The 19,721-nt window shown below is 68.2% G+C and overlaps 1 protein-coding gene across 3 annotated transcripts in view; it reads left to right on the forward strand.

Annotated features, from left to right (window-relative positions):
• NOS3 (nitric oxide synthase 3) overlaps window positions 1–19,721 on the forward strand; it is a 90,048-nt gene that overhangs the window by 42,314 nt on the left and 28,013 nt on the right. For all 3 annotated transcript variants that reach the window (XM_073334950.2, XM_073334952.2, XM_078851881.1), the window contains 6 exons: window positions 1,461–1,602; window positions 5,872–6,011; window positions 7,635–7,809; window positions 9,287–9,388; window positions 10,611–10,805; window positions 18,514–18,587. In XM_073334950.2, the coding sequence (XP_073191051.1) occupies window positions 1,461–1,602; window positions 5,872–6,011; window positions 7,635–7,809; window positions 9,287–9,388; window positions 10,611–10,805; window positions 18,514–18,587 (828 nt within the window). The remainder of the gene's footprint in view (window positions 1–1,460; window positions 1,603–5,871; window positions 6,012–7,634; window positions 7,810–9,286; window positions 9,389–10,610; window positions 10,806–18,513; window positions 18,588–19,721) is intronic.

The raw sequence follows: 19,721 nt of genomic DNA on the forward strand, positions 1-19,721 counted from the left end.
ACGGATCCCCTGCCTCCCCGGGCCAGCCCCCCACGGCGCCAACCCCACCCGGGCCCACCCCCTAGGGGCTCCCCCGCCTCCCTGGGCCCACCCCCCATCGCACCACCGCCCCCCCAGACCCACCCCCCACGGATCCCCTGCCTCCCCGGGCCAGCCCCCCACAGCGCCACCCCCACCCGGGCCCGCCCCCTAGGGGCTCCCCCGCCTCCCTGGGCCCACCCCCCATCGCACCACTGCCCCCCCCAGACCCAACCCCCACGGATCCCCTGCCTCCCCGGGCCAGCCCCCCACGGCGCCAACCCCACCCGGGCCCGCCCCCTAGGGGCTCCCCCGCCTCCCTGGGCCCACCCCCCATCGCACCACCGCCCCCCCAGACCCACCCCCCATGGATCCCCTGCCTCCCCGGGCCAGCCCCCCACAGCGCCACCCCACCCGGGCCCGCCCCCTAGGGGCTCCCCCGCCTCCCTGGGCCCACCCCCCATCGCACCACTGCCCCCCCCAGACCCACCCCCCACGGATCCCCTGCCTCCCCGGGCCAGCCCCCCACGGCGCCACCCCCCCATCACACCACCGCCCCCCCGGACCCCCCCCCGGATCCCCTGCCTCCCCGGGCCGGCCCCCCACGGCGCCACCCCCCACCCGGGCCCACCCCCTAGGGGCTCCCCCGCCTCCCTGGGCCCACCCCCCATCGCACCACTGCCCCCCCCAGACCCAACCCCCACGGATCCCCTGCCTCCCCGGGCCAGCCCCCCACGGCGCCAACCCCACCCGGGCCCACCCCATAGGGGCTCCCCTGCCTCCCTGGGCCCACCCCCCATCGCACCACCGCCCCCCCAGACCCACCCCCCACGGATCCCCTGCCTCCCCGGGCCAGCCCCCCACAGCGCCACCCCCACCCGGGCCCGCCCCCTAGGGGCTCCCCCGCCTCCCTGGGCCCACCCCCCATCGCACCCCCCCCCCCCCCCCAGACCCACCCCCCATGGATCCCCTGCCTCCCCGGGCCAGCCCCCCACAGCGCCACCCCACCCGGGCCCGCCCCCTAGGGGCTCCCCCGCCTCCCTGGGCCCACCCCCCATCGCACCACTGCCCCCCCCAGACCCACCCCCCACGGATCCCCTGCCTCCCTGGGCCAGCCCCCCACAGCGCCACCCCCACCCGGGCCCGCCCCCTAGGGGCTTCCCCGCCTCCCTGGGCCCACCCCCCATCGCACCACCGCCCCCCCCGGATCCCCTGCCTCCCCGGGCCAGCCCCCCACGGCGCCACCCCCCCCATCGCACCACCGCCCCCCCGGACCCCCCCCCAGATCCCCTGCCTCCCCGGGCCGGCCCCCCACGGCGCCACCCCCCACCCGGGCCCAGACCCTGCAGTGCCACCTGTCTCTCCAGGCCCACCCCCACCAGGGCCACCTGCCCAGCCGGGCCCATCCCCCCGGGTGGCTCTGACCCACGCCTCTCCCACAGGTCGGCCATCACCATCTTCCCGCAGCGCGCACCGGGCCGGGGCGACTTCCGCATCTGGAACAGCCAGCTGATCCGCTACGCCGGGTACCGGCAGCCGGACGGCTCTGTGCTGGGGGACCCGGCCAACGTCGACATCACCGAGGTGGGGCAGCCGGGACTGGGGAGAGCCCCCCGCCCTGCCGCTCCGCGATTCCTGCCCCCCGCCCTGCCCCTGAGCACCACCTTGCCCTGCTCCTCAGCGCCCCTCTGCCCTGCCCCCCACCCTGCCCCTCAGCTCCCCCTGCCCTGCCCCCCTGCAGCACAGCGCCCCCTGCCCTGCCCCCCACCCTGCCCCTCAGCTCCCCCTGCCCTGCCCCCCTGCAGCACAGCGCCCCCTGCCCTGCCCCCCACCCTGCCCCTCAGCTCCCCCTGCCCTGCCCCCCTGCAGCACAGCGCCCCCTGCCCTGCCCTGCCCCCCATCCTGCCCCTCAGCTCCCCCTGCCCTGCCCCCCTGCAGCACAGCGCCCCCTGCCCTGCCCCCCACCCTGCCCCTCAGCTCCCCCCGCCCTGCCCCCCTGCAGCACAGCACCCCATGTCCTGCCTCCATTCCCTGCCCAGCCCCTGCACTGCAGCATCCCCTGATGAACCCCCCCACCCTACTCTCGGCAGCACAGGGGGCCCCCCCCAGCTTCACGCTGGGGCATTGGGGCCAGAACAGACTGGGGGGGGCAGCGCCCCCTGCTGGGCAAGCAGCCCCTGCTGGACACTCACTAGGCTGCTCGTCTGGGTCCCCCATGTGGGCCCCGGGGGCTCTGAGCTTCCTGCTGGGGTCTGAGAGCTGGGGGGCTGAGCGCAGGGGGTTGAGTGGGGGGGGGCTGAGAGCAGGGGGGTTGGGAGGTTGACTGGGGGGCTGAGAGCAGAGGGTTGACTTGGGGGGCTGAGAGTGGGGGGGTTGGGGGGTTGGAAGGGTTGATTGGGGGGCTGAGAGCAGGGGGGTTGGGAGGTTGATTGGGGGGCTGAGAGCAGAGGGTTGACTGGGGGGGCTGAGAGTGGGGGGGTTGGGGGGTTGGAAGGGTTGATTGGGGGGCTGAGAGCAGGGGGGTTGGGAGGTTGATTGGGGGGCTGAGTGCAGGGGTTTGAGTGGGCGGAGCTGAGAGCGGAGGGGTTGAGTGGGGGCGGCTGAGAGCAGGGGCAGCTGAGAGTGGGGGGGTTGGGAGGTTGAATGGGGGGCTGAGAGCAGAGGGTTGAGTGGGGGGACTGAGAGCAGGGGCAGCTGAGAGTGGGGGGGTTGGGAGGTTGAATGGGGGGCTGAGAGCAGAGGGTTGAGTGGGGGGGCTGAGAGCAGGGAGGGGCTGGGCTCGTGCTCTCAGGGGCCCCCCAGGCCAGCCCCCTGCAGTGCTGCTGCCCAGGCCTGGAGACTAGTGCACCCCCAGCTGGGCTGGGCAGGGCCCCTGCCATGGGGCTGCGCTGGCGAGCCCGGTGCCCGCTGCAGCCAGCCCCTGTGCCTGGCCCTGGGGCTCTGCCCCCAGCTCTGGGTGCAAAGGGCAGGGTCGACGCCTCATCTCTATGGTCCTTCCCCTGGGGGTCCCTCAGCTCCCCCGCACCTGTGGGGCCCCGATCCCGACACAGGCAGCCCCGTCCTGCCACAGAACGGCCATCGCCCCTCTGGGCTGCAGCTGCTGCCAGCATGGCAGCGCCCGGGCCCAGCCAGCACCTAGCTGGGGGCTGGGGGGCTGGGGGCTGGGCGCTGGGGGTTGGGCGCTGGGTGCTGGCAGTGGGCGCTGGTGGTTAAGGGCTGGGTGGTGGGGCTGAGCTCTGGGGGTCGGCGGTGGGAGCTGAACGGTGGGTGCTGAGGGCTGGGTGCTGGGCTCTGGGGGCTGGGTGCTGGGGGTTGGGCGCTGGGCGCTGGAGGCTAAGCAGTGGGGCTGCCCTCAGACACGACACGGTTGCAACTCAGCAGCGGCACCAGGACAACCCGCCCCGGCCCCGCTCTCCGCCCCGCAGCCCGGCCCCGGCCCCGCTCTCCGCCCTGCGGCCTGGCCCCGGCCCCGCTCTCCGCCCCATGGCCTGACCCCGCTCTCCGCCCCGCGGCCCGGCCCCGGCCCCGCTCTCCGCCCCGTGGCCTGACCCCGGCCCCGCTCTCCGCCCCGCGGCCCGGCCCCGGCCCCGCTCTCCGCCCCGCAGCCCGGCCCCGGCCCCGCTCTCCGCCCCGCAGCCCGGCCCCGGCCCCGCTCTCCGCCCCATGGCCTGACCCCGCTCTCCGCCCCGCGGCCCGGCCCCGGCCCCGCTCTCCGCCCCGTGGCCTGACCCCGGCCCCGCTCTCCGCCCCGTGGCCTGACCCCGGCCCCACTCTCCGCCCCGCAGCCCGGCCCCGGCCCCGCTCTCCGCCCTGCGGCCTGGCCCCGGCCCCGCTCTCCGCCCCATGGCCTGACCCCGCTCTCCGCCCCGCGGCCCGGCCCCGGCCCCGCTCTCCGCCCCGTGGCCTGACCCCGGCCCCGCTCTCCGCCCCGCGGCCCGGCCCCGGCCCCGCTCTCCGCCCCGCAGCCCGGCCCCGGCCCCGCTCTCCGCCCCGCAGCCCGGCCCCGGCCCCGCTCTCCGCCCCATGGCCTGACCCCGCTCTCCGCCCCGCGGCCCGGCCCCGGCCCCGCTCTCCGCCCCGTGGCCTGACCCCGGCCCCGCTCTCCGCCCCGTGGCCTGACCCCGGCCCCACTCTCCGCCCCGCAGCCCGGCCCCGGCCCCGCTCTCCGCCCTGCGGCCTGGCCCCGGCCCCACTCTCCGCCCCATGGCCTGACCCCGGCCCCGCTCTCCGCCCCACGGCCCGGCCCCGGCCCCGCTCTCCGCCCCGCGGCCTGACCCCGGCCCCGCTCGCCGCCCCGCGGCCTGGCCCCGGCCCCGCTCTCCGCCCCGCGGCCTGGCCCCGGCCCCGCTCTCCGCCCCGCAGCCCGGCCCCGGCCCCGCTCTCCGCCCCATGGCCTGACCCCGCTCTCCGCCCCGCGGCCCGGCCCCGGCCCCGCTCTCCGCCCCGTGGCCTGACCCCGGCCCCGCTCTCCGCCCCGCGGCCCGGCCCCGGCCCCGCTCTCCGCCCCGTGGCCTGACCCCGGCCCCGCTCTCCGCCCCGCAGCCCGGCCCCGGCCCCGCTCTCCGCCCCGCGGCCTGGCCCCGGCCCCGCTCTCCGCCCCGCAGCCCGGCCCCGGCCCCGCTCTCCGCCCCGCAGCCCGGCCCCGGCCCCGCTCTCCGCCCCGCAGCCCGGCCCCGGCCCCGCTCTCCGCCCCATGGCCTGACCCCGCTCTCCGCCCCGCGGCCCGGCCCCGGCCCCGCTCTCCGCCCCGTGGCCTGACCCCGGCCCCGCTCTCCGCCCCGTGGCCTGACCCCGGCCCCACTCTCCGCCCCGCAGCCCGGCCCCGGCCCCGCTCTCCGCCCTGCGGCCTGGCCCCGGCCCCACTCTCCGCCCCATGGCCTGACCCCGGCCCCGCTCTCCGCCCCACGGCCCGGCCCCGGCCCCGCTCTCCGCCCCGCGGCCTGGCCCCGGCCCCGCTCTCCGCCCCGCGGCCCGGCCCCGGCCCCGCTCTCCGCCCCGTGGCCTGACCCCGGCCCCGCTCTCCGCCCCGCGGCCCGGCCCCGGCCCCGCTCTCCGCCCCGTGGCCTGACCCCGGCCCCGCTCTCCGCCCCGCAGCCCGGCCCCGGCCCCGCTCTCCGCCCCGCGGCCTGGCCCCGGCCCCGCTCTCCGCCCCGCAGCCCGGCCCCGGCCCCGCTCTCCGCCCCGCAGCCCGGCCCCGGCCCCGCTCTCCGCCCCATGGCCTGACCCCGCTCTCCGCCCCGCGGCCCGGCCCCGGCCCCGCTCTCCGCCCCGTGGCCTGACCCCGGCCCCGCTCTCCGCCCCGTGGCCTGACCCCGGCCCCACTCTCCGCCCCGCAGCCCGGCCCCGGCCCCGCTCTCCGCCCTGCGGCCTGGCCCCGGCCCCACTCTCCGCCCCATGGCCTGACCCCGGCCCCGCTCTCCGCCCCACGGCCCGGCCCCGGCCCCGCTCTCCGCCCCGCGGCCTGGCCCCGGCCCCGCTCTCTGCCCCGCGGCCTGGCCCCAGCCCCGCTCTCCGCCCCGCAGCCCGGCCCCGGCCCCGCTCTCCGCCCCATGGCCTGACCCCGCTCTCCGCCCCGCGGCCCGGCCCCGGCCCCGCTCTCCGCCCCGTGGCCTGACCCCGGCCCCGCTCTCCGCCCCGCGGCCCGGCCCCGGCCCCGCTCTCCGCCCCGTGGCCTGACCCCGGCCCCGCTCTCCGCCCCGCAGCCCGGCCCCGGCCCCGCTCTCCGCCCTGCAGCCCGGCCCCGGCCCCGCTCTCCGCCCCGTGGCCTGACCCCGGCCCCGCTCTCCGCCCCGCAGCCCGGCCCCAGCCCCGGCCCCGCTCTCCGCCCCGCACTCACAGACTCTCCCCTGGCAGCTCTGTATCCAGCACGGCTGGACCCCTGGGCACGGCCGCTTTGATGTCCTGCCCCTGCTGCTGCAGGCACCAGACGAGGCCCCGGAGCTCTTCCTCCTGCCGCCCGAGCTGGTCCTGGAGGTGCCCATCCAGCACCCCACGTGAGTACCGGGGGCAGAGCAGGCAGGGCTGGGACCCGCCCTGTCCCGCTGGGCAGGCGCCAGTTCCTGCTGATCCCTTGGGCAACTCGCCTGGTAGTGTAAGCGGGGGATAGTCCCGCTCTTGTGGGGAACTTTCCTGGCTTCTGCACGACCCCGGTGAAGTGGGCTAGCGAAAGGATCTGAGACCTTGCTCCAGCTTCCTTTATCTAGTGGCCTCCCCTCCCTGCCCTGGAGGGCTCCCCTTCCCCTCTCCCGTCTGGCAGAGTCCTCGTAACCCCGACAAGGCTGGGCCCAGGAGTCCTGGGGGGGCTCGACCCCCAACGCTGCTGCGGTCACCTAGGACAGGGGCTGGGGTGTCCCCACCCCGGGGTACTCTCTCTGCACTGGGCACTTCTCTGACCCACTGACCATTACATACAAGTTAAAGCAAATGCAAGTTATTTAATCAACAATTAATTTTAAAAAGAGTAAGGGAAAATGGGAAAGGTGAAAGGAAACACATCACCCCGCTCTGTGGCAGGGAACATCACAAACAGTGTCTCTGGAACGTCAGGGCCGTTCACAGTCTGCTCCTGGTAAGTCCCAGGCCCCTTCTCCGGCCCTGGCCGTGCTGCGGGGATGCTGGGGGTCGGACACTCGCTCTGGTGGTGGCCACACGCTCTCAGGCTCGAAGTGGCAGGACCCTTCTGCCCAGTGTCGCTCCCGCCCTGTCGGGATTACGATCCAAGCCTGGCCTGCAAAGCCCCTTGGCTGAGGCGTCTCCCTGTGCGGGGCCCGCTGCCCAGGGTCCCCCTCGCTCTGCCCAGCTGCTCACCGCACCCAGCTCCGGACAGCTCCAGCCCCAGCCCCACCCCTCGGTCTCTGCACGGCTGCTGCTGCCTCCAGCTCCCTGGGCTGCTTCGCTGGCCCCCTGGCTCTGGTTGCTGCAGCTCCGCTCCCAGCACAGGGGCTGCTCTCTCTGGATCTGGCCCAGCTCAGCTCGGGCCCCTGCTCTCCCCTTAGCTCGGCCCCCCTCTGTCCGACCTAGGCAAATCCAGCTCACACGGAGGACGGGACCCCCCTGGCCCCCTGACTCCCTGATTAGCCTGGCCCCCCTGTCAAACAGGCTGACTTGGAGCATTGGCCTCTCCCCATTGCCCCTGGGGACTGTCAGTCTCAGGGTCCTGGTTTCCCATAGACCCTTCCCCTTTTGGTACTGGGAGCTAGCAACCAAAACCCCCCCACTGAGTGTCAGTAAGGGGGCAACAGTCCCCTTACATTAGGGTGCGGGGGGGCAGCGCAGGGCCTGGGGCGGTGCCAGGGGGCAGCGCGGGGCGTGGGGCAGTGCCAGGGGCAGCGCGGGGCCTGGGGCGGTGCCAGGGGGCAGCACTCGGGCTGGGGTCCCGGGGATGGGGTGACCGTTCTCTCCCAGCACATCAGGTCCCAGCAGGGCTGGGGGCAGAAGGAGGCTCCCGGGGAACCAGCAGCCCGGCGGGGAGGGAGCCCGGTCTGGTGGTCAGAGCAGGGGCTGGGCACCAGGACGCCTGGGTTCCGTTCCTGGGGGTGCTGTCGGAGGGGCCGTGTGGTTGGGGCGCGTCCCTTCGCTCCGTCCCGCCCGTGCCCTGAGTGTGGTGTCGGGCGCAGGCTGCCGTGGTTCGGGGAGCTGGGCCTGCGGTGGCATGCGCTGCCCGCCGTGGCCAACCTGCTGCTGGAGATCGGGGGCCTGCAGTTCCCGGCCGCCCCCTTCAACGGCTGGTACGTGGGCAGCGAGATCGGCATGCGCAACTTCTGTGACAGCAACCGCTACAACCTGCTGCAGGTATGGACTGCCCCCCCGCCCCCCCAGCTCCCCCCCCGCCCCCCAGCCCCCCCCCCGCCCCCCGCCCCCCAGCTCCCCCCCCAGCTCCCCCGCCCCCCCAGCTCCCACCTCCCCCACCGCTACAACCTGCTGCAGGTACGGACTGCCCCCCACTCCCCCCCACCCCCCAGCTCCCCCACCCCCCACCGCTACAACCTGCTGCGGGTACGGACCGCCCCCCCACTGCCCCCCCACCCCCCAGCTCCCCCACCGCCGCAACTGCTGCAGGTACGGACTTCCCCCCCACGGACTGTGGGGCAGGAGGTCGCGTGGGGGCAGGGCCGGGGGGTGACGGTCCCTGTGGGGCAGGAGGCGGCGCGGGGGCAGGGCCAGGGCTGGGAGTGACAGTCCCTGTGGGGCAGGAGGCGGCGCGGGGGCAGGGCCAGGGGGTGACGGTCCCTGTGGGGCAGAAGGCGGCGTGGGGGCAGGGCCAGGGGTGACGGTCCCTGTGGGGCAGGAGGGGCATGTGGGCAGGGCCGGGGCTGGGAGTGACGGTCCCTGTGGGGCAGGAGGCGGCGCGGCTGCAGGGCCAGGGGGGTGACAGTCCCTGTGGGGCAGGAGGCGGCGCGGGGGCAGGGCCAGGGGGTGACGGGTCCCGGTGGGGCAGGAGGCGCGCGGGGGCAGGGCCGGGGGGTGACGGTCCCTGTGGGGCTAGGAGGCGGCGCGGGGGCAGGCCGGGGGTGACGTCCCTGTGGGCAGAAGGCGGCGCGGGGGCAGGGCCGGGGGGTGACGTCCCTGTGGGGCAGGAGGCGGCGTGGGGGCAGGGCCGGGGGGTGATGGTCCCTGTGGGGCAGAAGGCGGCGTGGGGGCAGGGCCAGGGGGGTGACGGTCCCTGTGGGGCAGAAGGCGGCGCGGGGGCAGGCCAGGGGGTGAGGTCCCTGTGGGGCAGGAGGCGGCGCAGGGGCCGGGGCTGGGAGTGATGGTCCCTGTGGGGCAGGAGGGCGGCGCGGGGGCAGGGCCAGGGGGTGACGGTCCCTGTGGGGCAGGAGGCGGCGCGGGGGCAGGGCCAGGGGGTGACAGTCCCTGTGGGGCAGGAGCGGCGCGGGGGCAGGGCCAGGGGGTGACGGTCCCTGTGGGGCAGGAGGCGGCATGGGGCAGGGCTGGGGCTGGGAGTGACGGTCCCTGTGGGGCAGGAGGTGGCATGGGGCAGGGCTGGGGCTGGGAGTGACGGTCCCTGTGGGGCAGGAGGCGGCGCGGGGGCCGGGGCTGGGAGTGACGGTCCCTGTGGGGCAGAAGGCGGCACGGGGGCAGGGCCGGGGCTGGGAGTGACGGTCCCTGTGGGGCAGAAGGCGGCGCAGGGGCAGGGCCAGGGGGTGACGGTCCCTGTGGGCAGGAGGTGGCATGGGGCAGGGCCGGGGCTGGGGAGTGACGGCCCCTGTGGGGCAGGAGGTGGCATGGGGCAGGGCCGGGGCTGGGAGTGACGGTCCCTGTGGGGCAGGAGGTGGCCCTGCACATGGGGCTGGACACCCGGAAGACCTCGTCCCTGTGGAAGGACAAGGCCGCGGTGGAGATCAACGTCGCCGTGCTGCACAGCTTCCAGGTAGGGGCCGGGAAGAGCGATCCGGGGTGTGGGGAGCACGGGGTGGGGGGCAGAGCTATGGGGGGGTTTCGAGCCCCTACGGCCCTAGCCCTGTCCCGGGTCCTGCACCCACTGCTGGGTGCTCGCTGTAACCCCCCCACCTCCGGGGGGGCTCAGTCTGCTCCTCTCGCGGCACCGAGACGTAGAGGGGGGTGAGTGAGTGTCTCACCCTCCCTCTGTGAGCTGGGTCCCCCTGCCCGGCCCCCGGCTCAGTCCCGGGCCGCCAGAGTCCCCTGCCCTCAGACCCACCCTGCCCCACGGCCTCCGAGAGCTGGGGCAGGCTCCGTGCTCGCCTGGCAGCTGGGAAGTGGATCACACACGGGCAAGCACTCGCCAGCTGTCACAGACCCACAGGGTCGGGGCTGCCCCCCAGCTTTGGAACGTCTCTGGGAGGCCCCTTCTCTGTGCCAGCCCCCTGGGGGTCTCGCTCTGCCTCCAGGGTGAACCACGCGGCCTCACCGCCCCCTAGACTGGCCCTATGGGCCTGCAGCTCCCCCCATGCCCCCACGAGCTCCGGGCAGCGAGTCCCCCGGAGACAGCCCCTGAGGGAGACTCGGCCGCTGTGCAGGGATCAGGGCCCCTCGCCCAGCCCCTGGAGGGACCCTCCCAGCGCAGGCACAGCTGGGGTCACTTGTTAGCTGGGGCCCGGCCTAGGGGGCCCTTAGGGCAGCCCGGGACAATGAAGGGTGAAGCAGGGTCCGTCCTGGCCAGCCTCGAGCCCAGCCCGGCTGTGGGGAACCCTCGGGTCCGGCTCTGGGCGTCCTGTTGCAGGCCCTGCGTGCTAGGATGCAGCTCTCTCCTCTCCGGCTGGGCCACACTGCGCCTAGGCCAGCTCAGCGCAAATAAGCCCTTGGCCAGGGGATGCGCTGGGGCTGTCCCAGGCGATGCCACGTCAACCACCCTGCTTTGCCAGCAGCCCCGGGGTCCAGTTCCCCGGGACGGGGCAGGGTGGGGGCTGCTCATTCCCAAGGGAGTTGGCAGACTGCCCCAGACCCACATGCAGCTCAGAGAACTCACATGGGCGCTGGCTCCGGGGACTGACTTGGTTCCCTGCCTGCAGGGGGATGCCCTGGTTCCCTGCCCTGGGGTGGGGCCTGTCTCGAGGGGGCAGGGGCGTGACTTGGTGCCCTGCGGGGGTAGGAGGCTGGTTCTGCCATCTGTTCCTTTCCTTCCACCCCCCCAGGTTGCCAAGGTGACAATCGTGGATCACCACGCGGCCACGGAGTCCTTCGTCAAGCACATGGAGAACGAGCTGCAGATGCGCGGGGGGTGCCCAGCCGACTGGGTCTGGATCGTGCCCCCCATCTCGGGCAGCCTCACGCCCGTGTTCCACCAGGAGATGGTCAACTACTTGCTCTCGCCCTGCTTCCGGTACCAGGTGGGCTCCTGGATCCAGGTCCAGATTAACGCAGGGGCTTTAGGGGCTGCAGCCCAGGGTCCCAGGCTAAGGGGGGCCCGGTGCCGCAGGACTCAGGCAGGCTGCCTGCATGCCATGGCCCCACACCGTTGCCAGAAGCATCCAGCTACTGGCATGTCTCTATGGCCCCTGCCCCCAGCACCCTCCCTGCAGCTCCCACTGGCCGGTTCCACTGCGGGGGTGGTGCTTGCGGGCACGGGCAGTGCCAGGAGACACTCTGTCACCCTCCCCACAGCCAAGCACAGAGATGTGCCAGCAGCCGGCCGCTTCCGGGAGCGGCGTGGGGCCATGGCATGCAGGCAGCCTGCCTGAGCCCCGCTGCGCCGCTGGCCGGGAGCCACCTGTGGTGAGCGCCTCCTGGCCGGAGCCTGCACCCTGCACCCCCTCCTGCACCCCAACCCCCTGCCCCTCCTGCACCAAAACTCCTCCCAGAAAGAAACTAATATAACTGCAGTTCTTCGAATGCTCGTTCGTGTCCACTCCACTCGGGTGCACGCGCATGTGCACCGTAGCCAGAAGATTTCTCCCCTCGCAGCATCTGTGGGGTCGGCCTGGGGGCCCCCTGGAGTCACGCTCCCATGGCGCCTAATATCGAGCCCTGCCGACCGCCACCCCTCAGTTCCTTCTCGGTGACGGGGGCGGGGACTTCCCCTTGCTCTTGTTTGGCAAGTGCCTTCACAGTACTTTCGCAGGAGGTAGTTGGTTCTGGTGGGCTAGTGTCACGGAGCAGGGGGCCCAGGGCCCTGCACCCCCACCCCGCCTGTGATTCTCCTGACTCTCAGCCAGCCAGGAACACAGGTGGTTTATTAGACGACAGGAACACGGTCTAACACAGAGCTTGTAGGTACAGAGAACAGGACCCCTCAGCCGGGTCCATCTTGGGGGCAGGGGAGCCCAGACCTCAGTTCTGGGCTCCCCCGCCACCGTCTCCCCAGCCAGCTCCAAACTGAAACTCCCTCCAGCCGTCTCCCCAGCCACACCCCCCAGCTTCTCCTCCAGCCTTTGTCCAGGTTCCCAGGCAGAAGGTGTCACTGGGCCCCAAACCCCCTCCCGGCCAGGTTACGCAGGGCAGCTGCCAGCCTTTCCGTGCGGGCCGTCAAGTGTCGTCCCTCAGTGAAGTCACCCCCTTATTTCCCATCCCCACCTAGTATTGGTGCAGTACCCAGGGAAACTGAAGCACGCCCTGTGTTAGCAGAAGATAGTAAACTAGTAAAACTCCCATGCAACATTACCAGGTTAATACTCCCTGCTGTGTTACATCTCTCCCCCCTTCAAGGGTGAACTGAGCGGGGTCACTCTGACCAGTGACCTGGGGAAGTTCGGGGCCCCCTCTCCGGGACAGCGCATCGCTATCAGGTTGGCCCTTCCCTTCACGTGGACCACGTCCATGTCGTAATCCTGCAGGAGCAGGCTCCATCTCAGGAGTTTGGCGTTGGCTCCTTTCATCTGGTGCAGCCAGGTCAGGGGAGAGTGATCGGTGTACACGGTGAAGTGTCGCCCGAAGAGATACGGCTCTAGTTTCCTGAGGGCCCACACCATGGCCAGGCACTCCTTCTCGATGGCCGCGTAGTGTTGCTCCCGGGGTAGCAACTTCTTGCTCAGGTACACGATGGGGTGTCTCTCCCCTTTTCATCCTCCTGCATTAACACCGCCCCCAGTCCCGTGTCTGAGGCGTCGGTGAACACCACAAAGGGCTTGTCAAAGTCTGGGTTTGCCAGAACTGGGCCACTGACCAGAGCCTCCTTCAGCGCCCGGAAAGCCTCCTGGCACTGCTCGGTCCAGACCACCTTGTCTGGCTTCCCCTTCTTGCATAGCTCAGTGATGGGGGTGGCTATGGCGCTAAAGTGGGGCACAAATCTTCGGTAGTATCCTGCCATCCCAATAAAGGCTTGGACCTGCTTTTTGATGTGGGGAGCGGGCCAGTCTCTGATCACCTCCACCTTGGCTGGTTCCAGCTTTAGGCGGCCGCTCCCCACCCGATGGCCCAGGTAAGATACTTCAGCCATCCCCACCTTGTCTTCTCCGCTTTTACAGTCAGCCCAGCCCCCTGGAGTCGGTCCAGCACTTGTCTAACCTGGGACACGTGGTCCTCCCAGGTCTGGCTAAAGACACAGATGTCATCAATATACGCCACGGCAAAACTCTCCATCCCCCTCAGGAGCTGGTCCACTAGGCGCTGGAAGGTGGCCGGCGCTCCCTTGAGGCCGACAGGCAGGGTCAGGAACTCATAGAGCCCCAGAGGGGTGATAAAGGCCGATTTCAGCCAGGCATCTGCATCCAGCGGCACTTGCCAGTAGCCCTTTGTAAGGTCCATGGTGGTAAGGTACCAAGCTCCTCCCAGCTTGTCTAGGAGCTCGTCCGGCCTGGGCGTGGGGTAGGCATCCGATACAGTGATGGCATTGAGCTTCCGATAGTCCACACAGAACCGGACCGACCCGTCCTTTTTGGGGACCAGCACCACCGGCGAGGCCCAAGGGCTGGCAGGTGGCTGGATCACCCCCAAAGCCAGCATGTCCTGGACCTCACTTTCCAGGTCCTGAGCAGTTTTCCCTGTGACTCGGAAGGGGGAGCATCTTATCGGCGGGTGCGACCCTGTCTGCACCCGGTGGACAGTCAGATTAGTGCGTCCAGGCTGGTTGGAAAACAGGTGTCAGGACGGATGCAGCACCCCCCTGATCTCAGCTTGCTGGGCAGGGGTTAGCTGATCAGCTCCCCACGGTTTCCAGGGAGAACCCCTAGTGTGCCAGCCCTTCTCAAGGTCACCACCTCTTTGCCAGGGTCAAGCCGCAGACTTCTCCACCCCTGGAACCGCTCACTGCACTCTCCAGGGGGACCCCGTCACTGCAACAGCCCTTCTCGCTGGTCACACACTCCAGGGGTTAAGCATAGCTCCTTCGCCCCCTGCCCCTCTCTGAGCCTTCAGCACGCCTGGTCCCCGTCAATCCCCCTTCGTTTTACTGCTCCCCAGTCACTTACTGCACGAAGCGCCGTCCACGGGGTGCAGTACATCCCACCGCTGCCACCAGTTGTCACGGAGTGTGGGGCACCAGCGACAGCCCGGCGCCGACGCTGGCTGCAGCCACATCCATGAGGATCCTGGCACAGATACTACACCAGGCGTCTACACCGGCACTGGCATGGGACCCAACATCGGCACCAACACCCGCACCCTTCACAGCACGGGGACCAGGCCGACCGACCACAGTCCCCCTGGAGTCACGAGATCCCTCAGGTGGGAATGGTAGCGAACAACCACCTCCTCTGGTGGCCTCCTCCTCCTCTTCACCAGATGAGGCACTGGCGGGCACTTCCATAGCCCCAGCTCTGGAAGACTCCCGGATGTTATGGCAGTTGCTGCGCCGGGCCGCCCAGGGTCTGGGCATTAAGGCAGAGGAAGTGGTAGATGCTGCAGACCCTATGGTGGACATCCTGGCCCCCTCTGGCCCTTCCCGTATTGCCTTACCATTTATAAAGACACTCACGGACATGACTAGGACCCTGTGGCAGACCCCGGCCTCGCTCCCACCCACTGCCAAGCGTAAGGAATGCCGGTACTTTGTGCCCTCCCGGGGTTATTAACACCTATATTCCTATCCCCGGCCTGACTCTCCGGTGGTGGATGCTGCTAACCAGCAGGAGAGGCAAGGTTTTTGAGGGCCCTTCCCCCAAGAATAGGGACGTTAAAAAACTAGACCTATTCGGGCGAAAGGTGTACTCAACGGGGGGACTACAACTCCGAATATCGAACCAGCAGGCCATCGTCAGCAGGTACTCCTACAATGCCTGCTCGGCGATGGCCAACTTCACAGAGTTGCTCCCCTCGGACTCCTGTGCTGAATTTTCGGCTTTGGTCCAGGAGGGGAGACTGAACTCCAGGGCGTCTCTGCAGGTGGCACTTGATGGAGCAGATGCTGCCACCAGGGTTATGGCCACAGGAGTGGCCACGAGAAAGGGCTCCTGGCTCCAGGTTTCTGGTCTCCCATATGAGGTCCAGCAGACCATACAGGACCTGCCTTTTGACGGGGAGACTCTCTTTTTGGAGAAAATGGACCAGAGCCTAACAGCCGAAAGGACTCCAGAGTCACCCTTGGGTCCCTGGGCCTCTACACACCGTCAACGCAGCGGGGACCCTTCCGTCCTCAGCCTCCTCAGCAGTGTGGTCACCAGAACCGCCAGGACAGGTCCAGACGGAGAAACAGCGCAGGCAGGAGAAGGCCACGTCAACGCTCTGGCCAGGGCTCGGGACAACCCAAGCTGTCATCAGGGCCCAAACCGGCTTCTGAAAGCACGGTTGAGGACGGTGTACCACATCAAAGACTGGATCCACCCTGCCTTACCTTCCCGTCCCGACTGTCCCCTTTCTACCATGCATGGCCCCAGATCACCTCAGACCGTTGGGTCCTCCGCACCGTAGAGAGGGGATACTCCATCCAATTCTGTGCCCTCCTGCCCTTCCACCCCCTTTCCCTGTCCCTCTTCAGGGGCCCTTCTCACAAGCAGCTCTTTATCCAGGAGGTGCAGTCGCTCCTGTCGCTAGGGGCTGAGGAGGAGGTTCCTCAGGAACATGGGGGCGAGGCCTTCTATTCATGGTATTTCCTAATACCGAAAGCCAAAGACGGCCTCAGGTCCATCCTGGACCTGCGAGAACTCAACAAGTTCGTGAAGAAACTCAGGTTCCTCATGGTCTCTCTGGCCTCCCTCATTCCCTCATTGGATCCAGCAGACTGGTATGCTGCCTTTGACTTAAAGGACGCATACTTTCATATCGCGATCGCCCAGCCCCACAGGAAGTTCCTCAGGTTCATGGTGAACAACAGCCACTACCAATTTCCAGTCCTCCCGTTCGGCCTGTCAGCAGCACCTCGAGGCTTCACCGAGTTCATGGCAGTTGTCACTGCGTTTCTGCGCAGGCACCGAGTAAAGGTGTTTCCGCACCTCGATGACTGGCTGATCAAAGGCTGCTCCAAGACCCAAGTGGACCTCAACCTGGTCCTGTCTAGACTCACAGGACCCCGCCGTGATGTTCCCCTCTGGTGTTATCCGGACCGGTGATCTGCTAGGTCACTCCACTCCTTGACTCTGGGAGCCAGCCTGACCCTGCTCTGCTGGGAGAACCCCCACTCCTGGGCTGTTCACGCACAGCCTCTGGCATGTAAGCTGCTCCTTGGATTGTGCAACCGAATGACACCAGCCAATATCTCCAGTGCCCTAGGAACCTCCGTCTTGCAGTGTCCAGTAATGCCTGCTGGACGCTGCAAGCTTATATGAGTTCATCAATTTAACAAAGAAATTGATATGTACCAGGCTCGTTATCGCAAGGGGAGTCTCTGACACGCTTCAAACCAAACGCACGGCTTCAGGTAGAATAAACAGATTTATTAACTATAAAGATAGATTTTAAGTGATTATAAGTCAAAACATAACAAGTCGGATTTGGTCCAATGAAATAAAAGCAAAATGCATCCTAAGCTGACCTTTCAATGCCTTTGCAAACTTAGATGCTTCTCACCACAGGCTGGCTGGTTGCCCTTCGGCCAGGCTCTCCCCTTTGCTCAGCGGTTCAGTCACTCGGTGGTGGTGTCTGTAGATGGAGGTGGAAGAGAGAGAGCATGGCAAATGTCTCCCCCTTTTATCGTGTCCTTTCTTCCCTCTTGGCTTTGCCCTCCCCGTTTCACAGTCAGGTGAGCATTACCTCATCGCAGTCCCAAACTGACCAAGGGAAGGGGGGTGACTCCCTTGAGAATCTAACAGATTCTTTTGTTGCTACCTAGCCCAGTGTCCTTTGTTCCTGTGAGGCTGGGCTGGGTTTGTCCCATACATGCCCTGATGAGAAGTAAACTGCCCCTCTGTTCCTGGAGAGTTTTTGCCTGGGCTGGCTTTAAGCTGTGAGGACACATTTTCAGCCTCATAACCATATACATGAAATTACAAGCTATAACATCACTATAACAACCATGCTCAGGGCATCATGAGCCTCCCATAGGCACCCGACATGCCAAACTTTGCATTGGATACCACACAATCATTTTATAAAGATGAACATGGGGGTGTAGGGTGTTCCCCCGAGGTACAGAGCACCACACCCCCTTTGAGCCCTTGGCAAAGTGCTCCCTGCTCTATCTCTCTTACAAGGTGGTGATCCTGGTGGGGATAACCTTGGCCAGGAGAGTGTCTGAACTCAGGGCCCTAACCTCAGAGCCCCCTTATTCTGGGTTCTATAAGGATAAGATGCAGCTCAGACCTCCTGCTTTCCTCCCGAAGGTGGTATCGCAGTTTCACATTACCCAGGACATCTTCCCCCCCTGTGTTCTACCCTAAGCCGCATTCTAGCGGCAGGGAGCAGAGACTCCACTCACTAGATGTCCGCAGGGCACTCGCTTTCTACATCGAGAGAACGAAGCCATTCAGAAAATCGGTCCAGTTCTTCTTGGCGGTGGTGCACAGAATGAAAGGTCTGCCTGTGTCATCACAGCGCATTTCATCATGGATCACGTCCTGCATCCGCAAGTGCTGCAACCCGGCGGGGATTCCCACACCCCCGATCTCTGTGCACTCCACCGGGCTCAGGCTTCATCAACAGCCTTGCTGGCTCAGGTTCCCACTCAGGAAATCTGCAGGGCGCCGATGTGCTCCTCCATCCACACTTTCACCACGCGCGATGCGATGACTCAGCGGGCCAGAGGCGATGCAGCCTGCGGACGAGCCGTGCTCCAGTCAGTGGACGACTCCGACCCTGCCCCCTGAATTTGGGCTTGAGAGTCAGCTGATGGGAATGGACGGGAACAAGCATTCGAGAGTGCGTGGTAATAAAAGAGGGGTACTCACCGTCTCGTAACTGTTCTTCGAGGTGTGTTGTTCACGTCCGTTCCAACACCCACCCTCTGTCGGAGCGGCCAGCGCAAAGGAACTGAGGGGGTGGTGGGTCGGCAGGGCTCGATACTGGGCGCTATGAAGGCACGACTCCAGGGGGCCCCCAGACTGACCCCACCGTTGCTGCTAGGGGAAAAATCTTCCGGCTACTGTGGACGCGCGCACGCACGCACCTAATCAGAACGGACGTGAACGACACGTCTCGAAGAACAACCGTTACGAGGAGTCAGTAACCGTTTTCTCTAAGGTACGAAGTCAGCCATTTTGAATTAACTATATTCTACATGGTTTAAGACTGAAATGTAAGCACAGGACGGCTTTATGTTCGTTGAAAGGTGGGGTTGGTATAGCGTTAAGAGCCTCGATGCCACAACGGTGATCATTTTGTTTTACATTAGGAAAAAGACTTGTATACGGGGGGAGGGGGCCCCAGAAAATGTAATAGTCCCAGGCCCACAGGAGACTTAATCCGGCCGTGCCTGGATCGTCCCTCCCCCCATTCCCCACCAGGGATCGCCCCTGCCCCTCTGGGATCACCCCTGCCCCAGTCCCCCCACTGCCACCCCAGGGATCACATCTCCCCAGACACACCCTCTCCTTCCCAGGCAGCCCCACCCGGGCCCAGCCCCCCACCAGGGACTCCCCCCAGCACCTCCACTTCCTATCCTCCTGCACAGTGGGGCTGGCTGCCCCCCGGACCGTCGGCCATGGCTGGTCCCAGGCCCTGGTGGGCTGAATGGTCCCTTCTCCGCCTCCTCCCCACGGCTGGCCGGGGCTGACCTGGCTGGTTCCTTTGCAGCCGGACGCCTGGAAGGTTTATACCTCGAAGGGCACCAGCGTCACCAGGAAGAAAACCTTCAAAGAAGTGGCCAAGTAGGTGCCAGCCTGGCCTCGGGGTGGGGCATAAGGGGAGGGGGAGGGGCAGCATGAGCAGTGGGGGGAGTGGGTGGGAAGGGTAAGGGGACCGTGAGCGGGTGAGGGCCCTGGGGTGGAAGGTGGGAGTGTAAGGGATGAGAAAGGGCAGAGCCCGTCCCCTCAGAACTCCCCTTCTCGGTCCTGGGACCTTGCACTGGCCCCACCCCTTGCACTGCCCCTACCCCCATCCCTCAACCCCCCCCTCCACCCCACAGAGCTGTGCATAGGGGTGTCCGGGCGTGGCCGGACCAGCAGGGCTTGGAGACGTGTGTCTGAGCGTGGCAGGACTGGCAGGGTGTGAAGACATGTCCAGGCGTGGCAGGACTGGTAGAGCATGGATACACGTGTCTGGGCGTGACAGGATTGGCAGGGTGTGAAGATGTGTGTCCAGATGTGGCAGGACTGGCAGGGCATGGATAGGTGTGTCTGGGCATGGCAGGACTGGCAGGGTGTGAAGACGTATGTCTGGGTGTGGCAGCAGCAGCAGGGTGTGGATACGCGTATCTGGACATAGCAGGACTGGCAGGGCATAGATAGGCATGTCTGGGTGTGCCAGGACTGGCAGGACGTGGATAGGCATGTGTGGGTGTGGCAGGACCAGCAGGGCATAGATACACGTATCTGGGTGTGGCAGGACTGGCAGGGCATGGATACCCATATCTGGGCATGGCAGGACTGGCAGGGTGTGAAGACGTGTGTCTGGGAGTGGCAGGACTGGCAGGGCGTGGATATGAATTTCTGGGTGTTGCAGGACTGGCAGGGTGTGAAGACGTGTGTCTGGGAGTGGCAGGACCGGCAGGGCATGGATACACTTGTCTGGGCGTGGTAGGACTGGCAGGGTGTGAAGACATGTGTCCAGGCATGGCAGGACTGGCAGGGCGTGGATACACGTGTCTGGGCATGGCAGGACTGGCAGGGTGTGAAGACGTGTGTCCAGGCGTGGCAGGAGCAGCAGGGCGTGGATACACGTCTGGGCGTGGCAGGACAGGCAGGGTGTGAAGACATGTGTCCGGGCATGGCAGGACCGGCAGGGTGTGGATACAAGTGTCTGGGCATGGCAGGACTGGCAGGGTGTGAAGACATGTCCAGGTA

Source organism: Lepidochelys kempii, chromosome 2 (genome assembly GCF_965140285.1).
Source record: "Lepidochelys kempii isolate rLepKem1 chromosome 2, rLepKem1.hap1, whole genome shotgun sequence".
NCBI classification, from domain to species: domain Eukaryota; kingdom Metazoa; phylum Chordata; order Testudines; family Cheloniidae; genus Lepidochelys; species Lepidochelys kempii.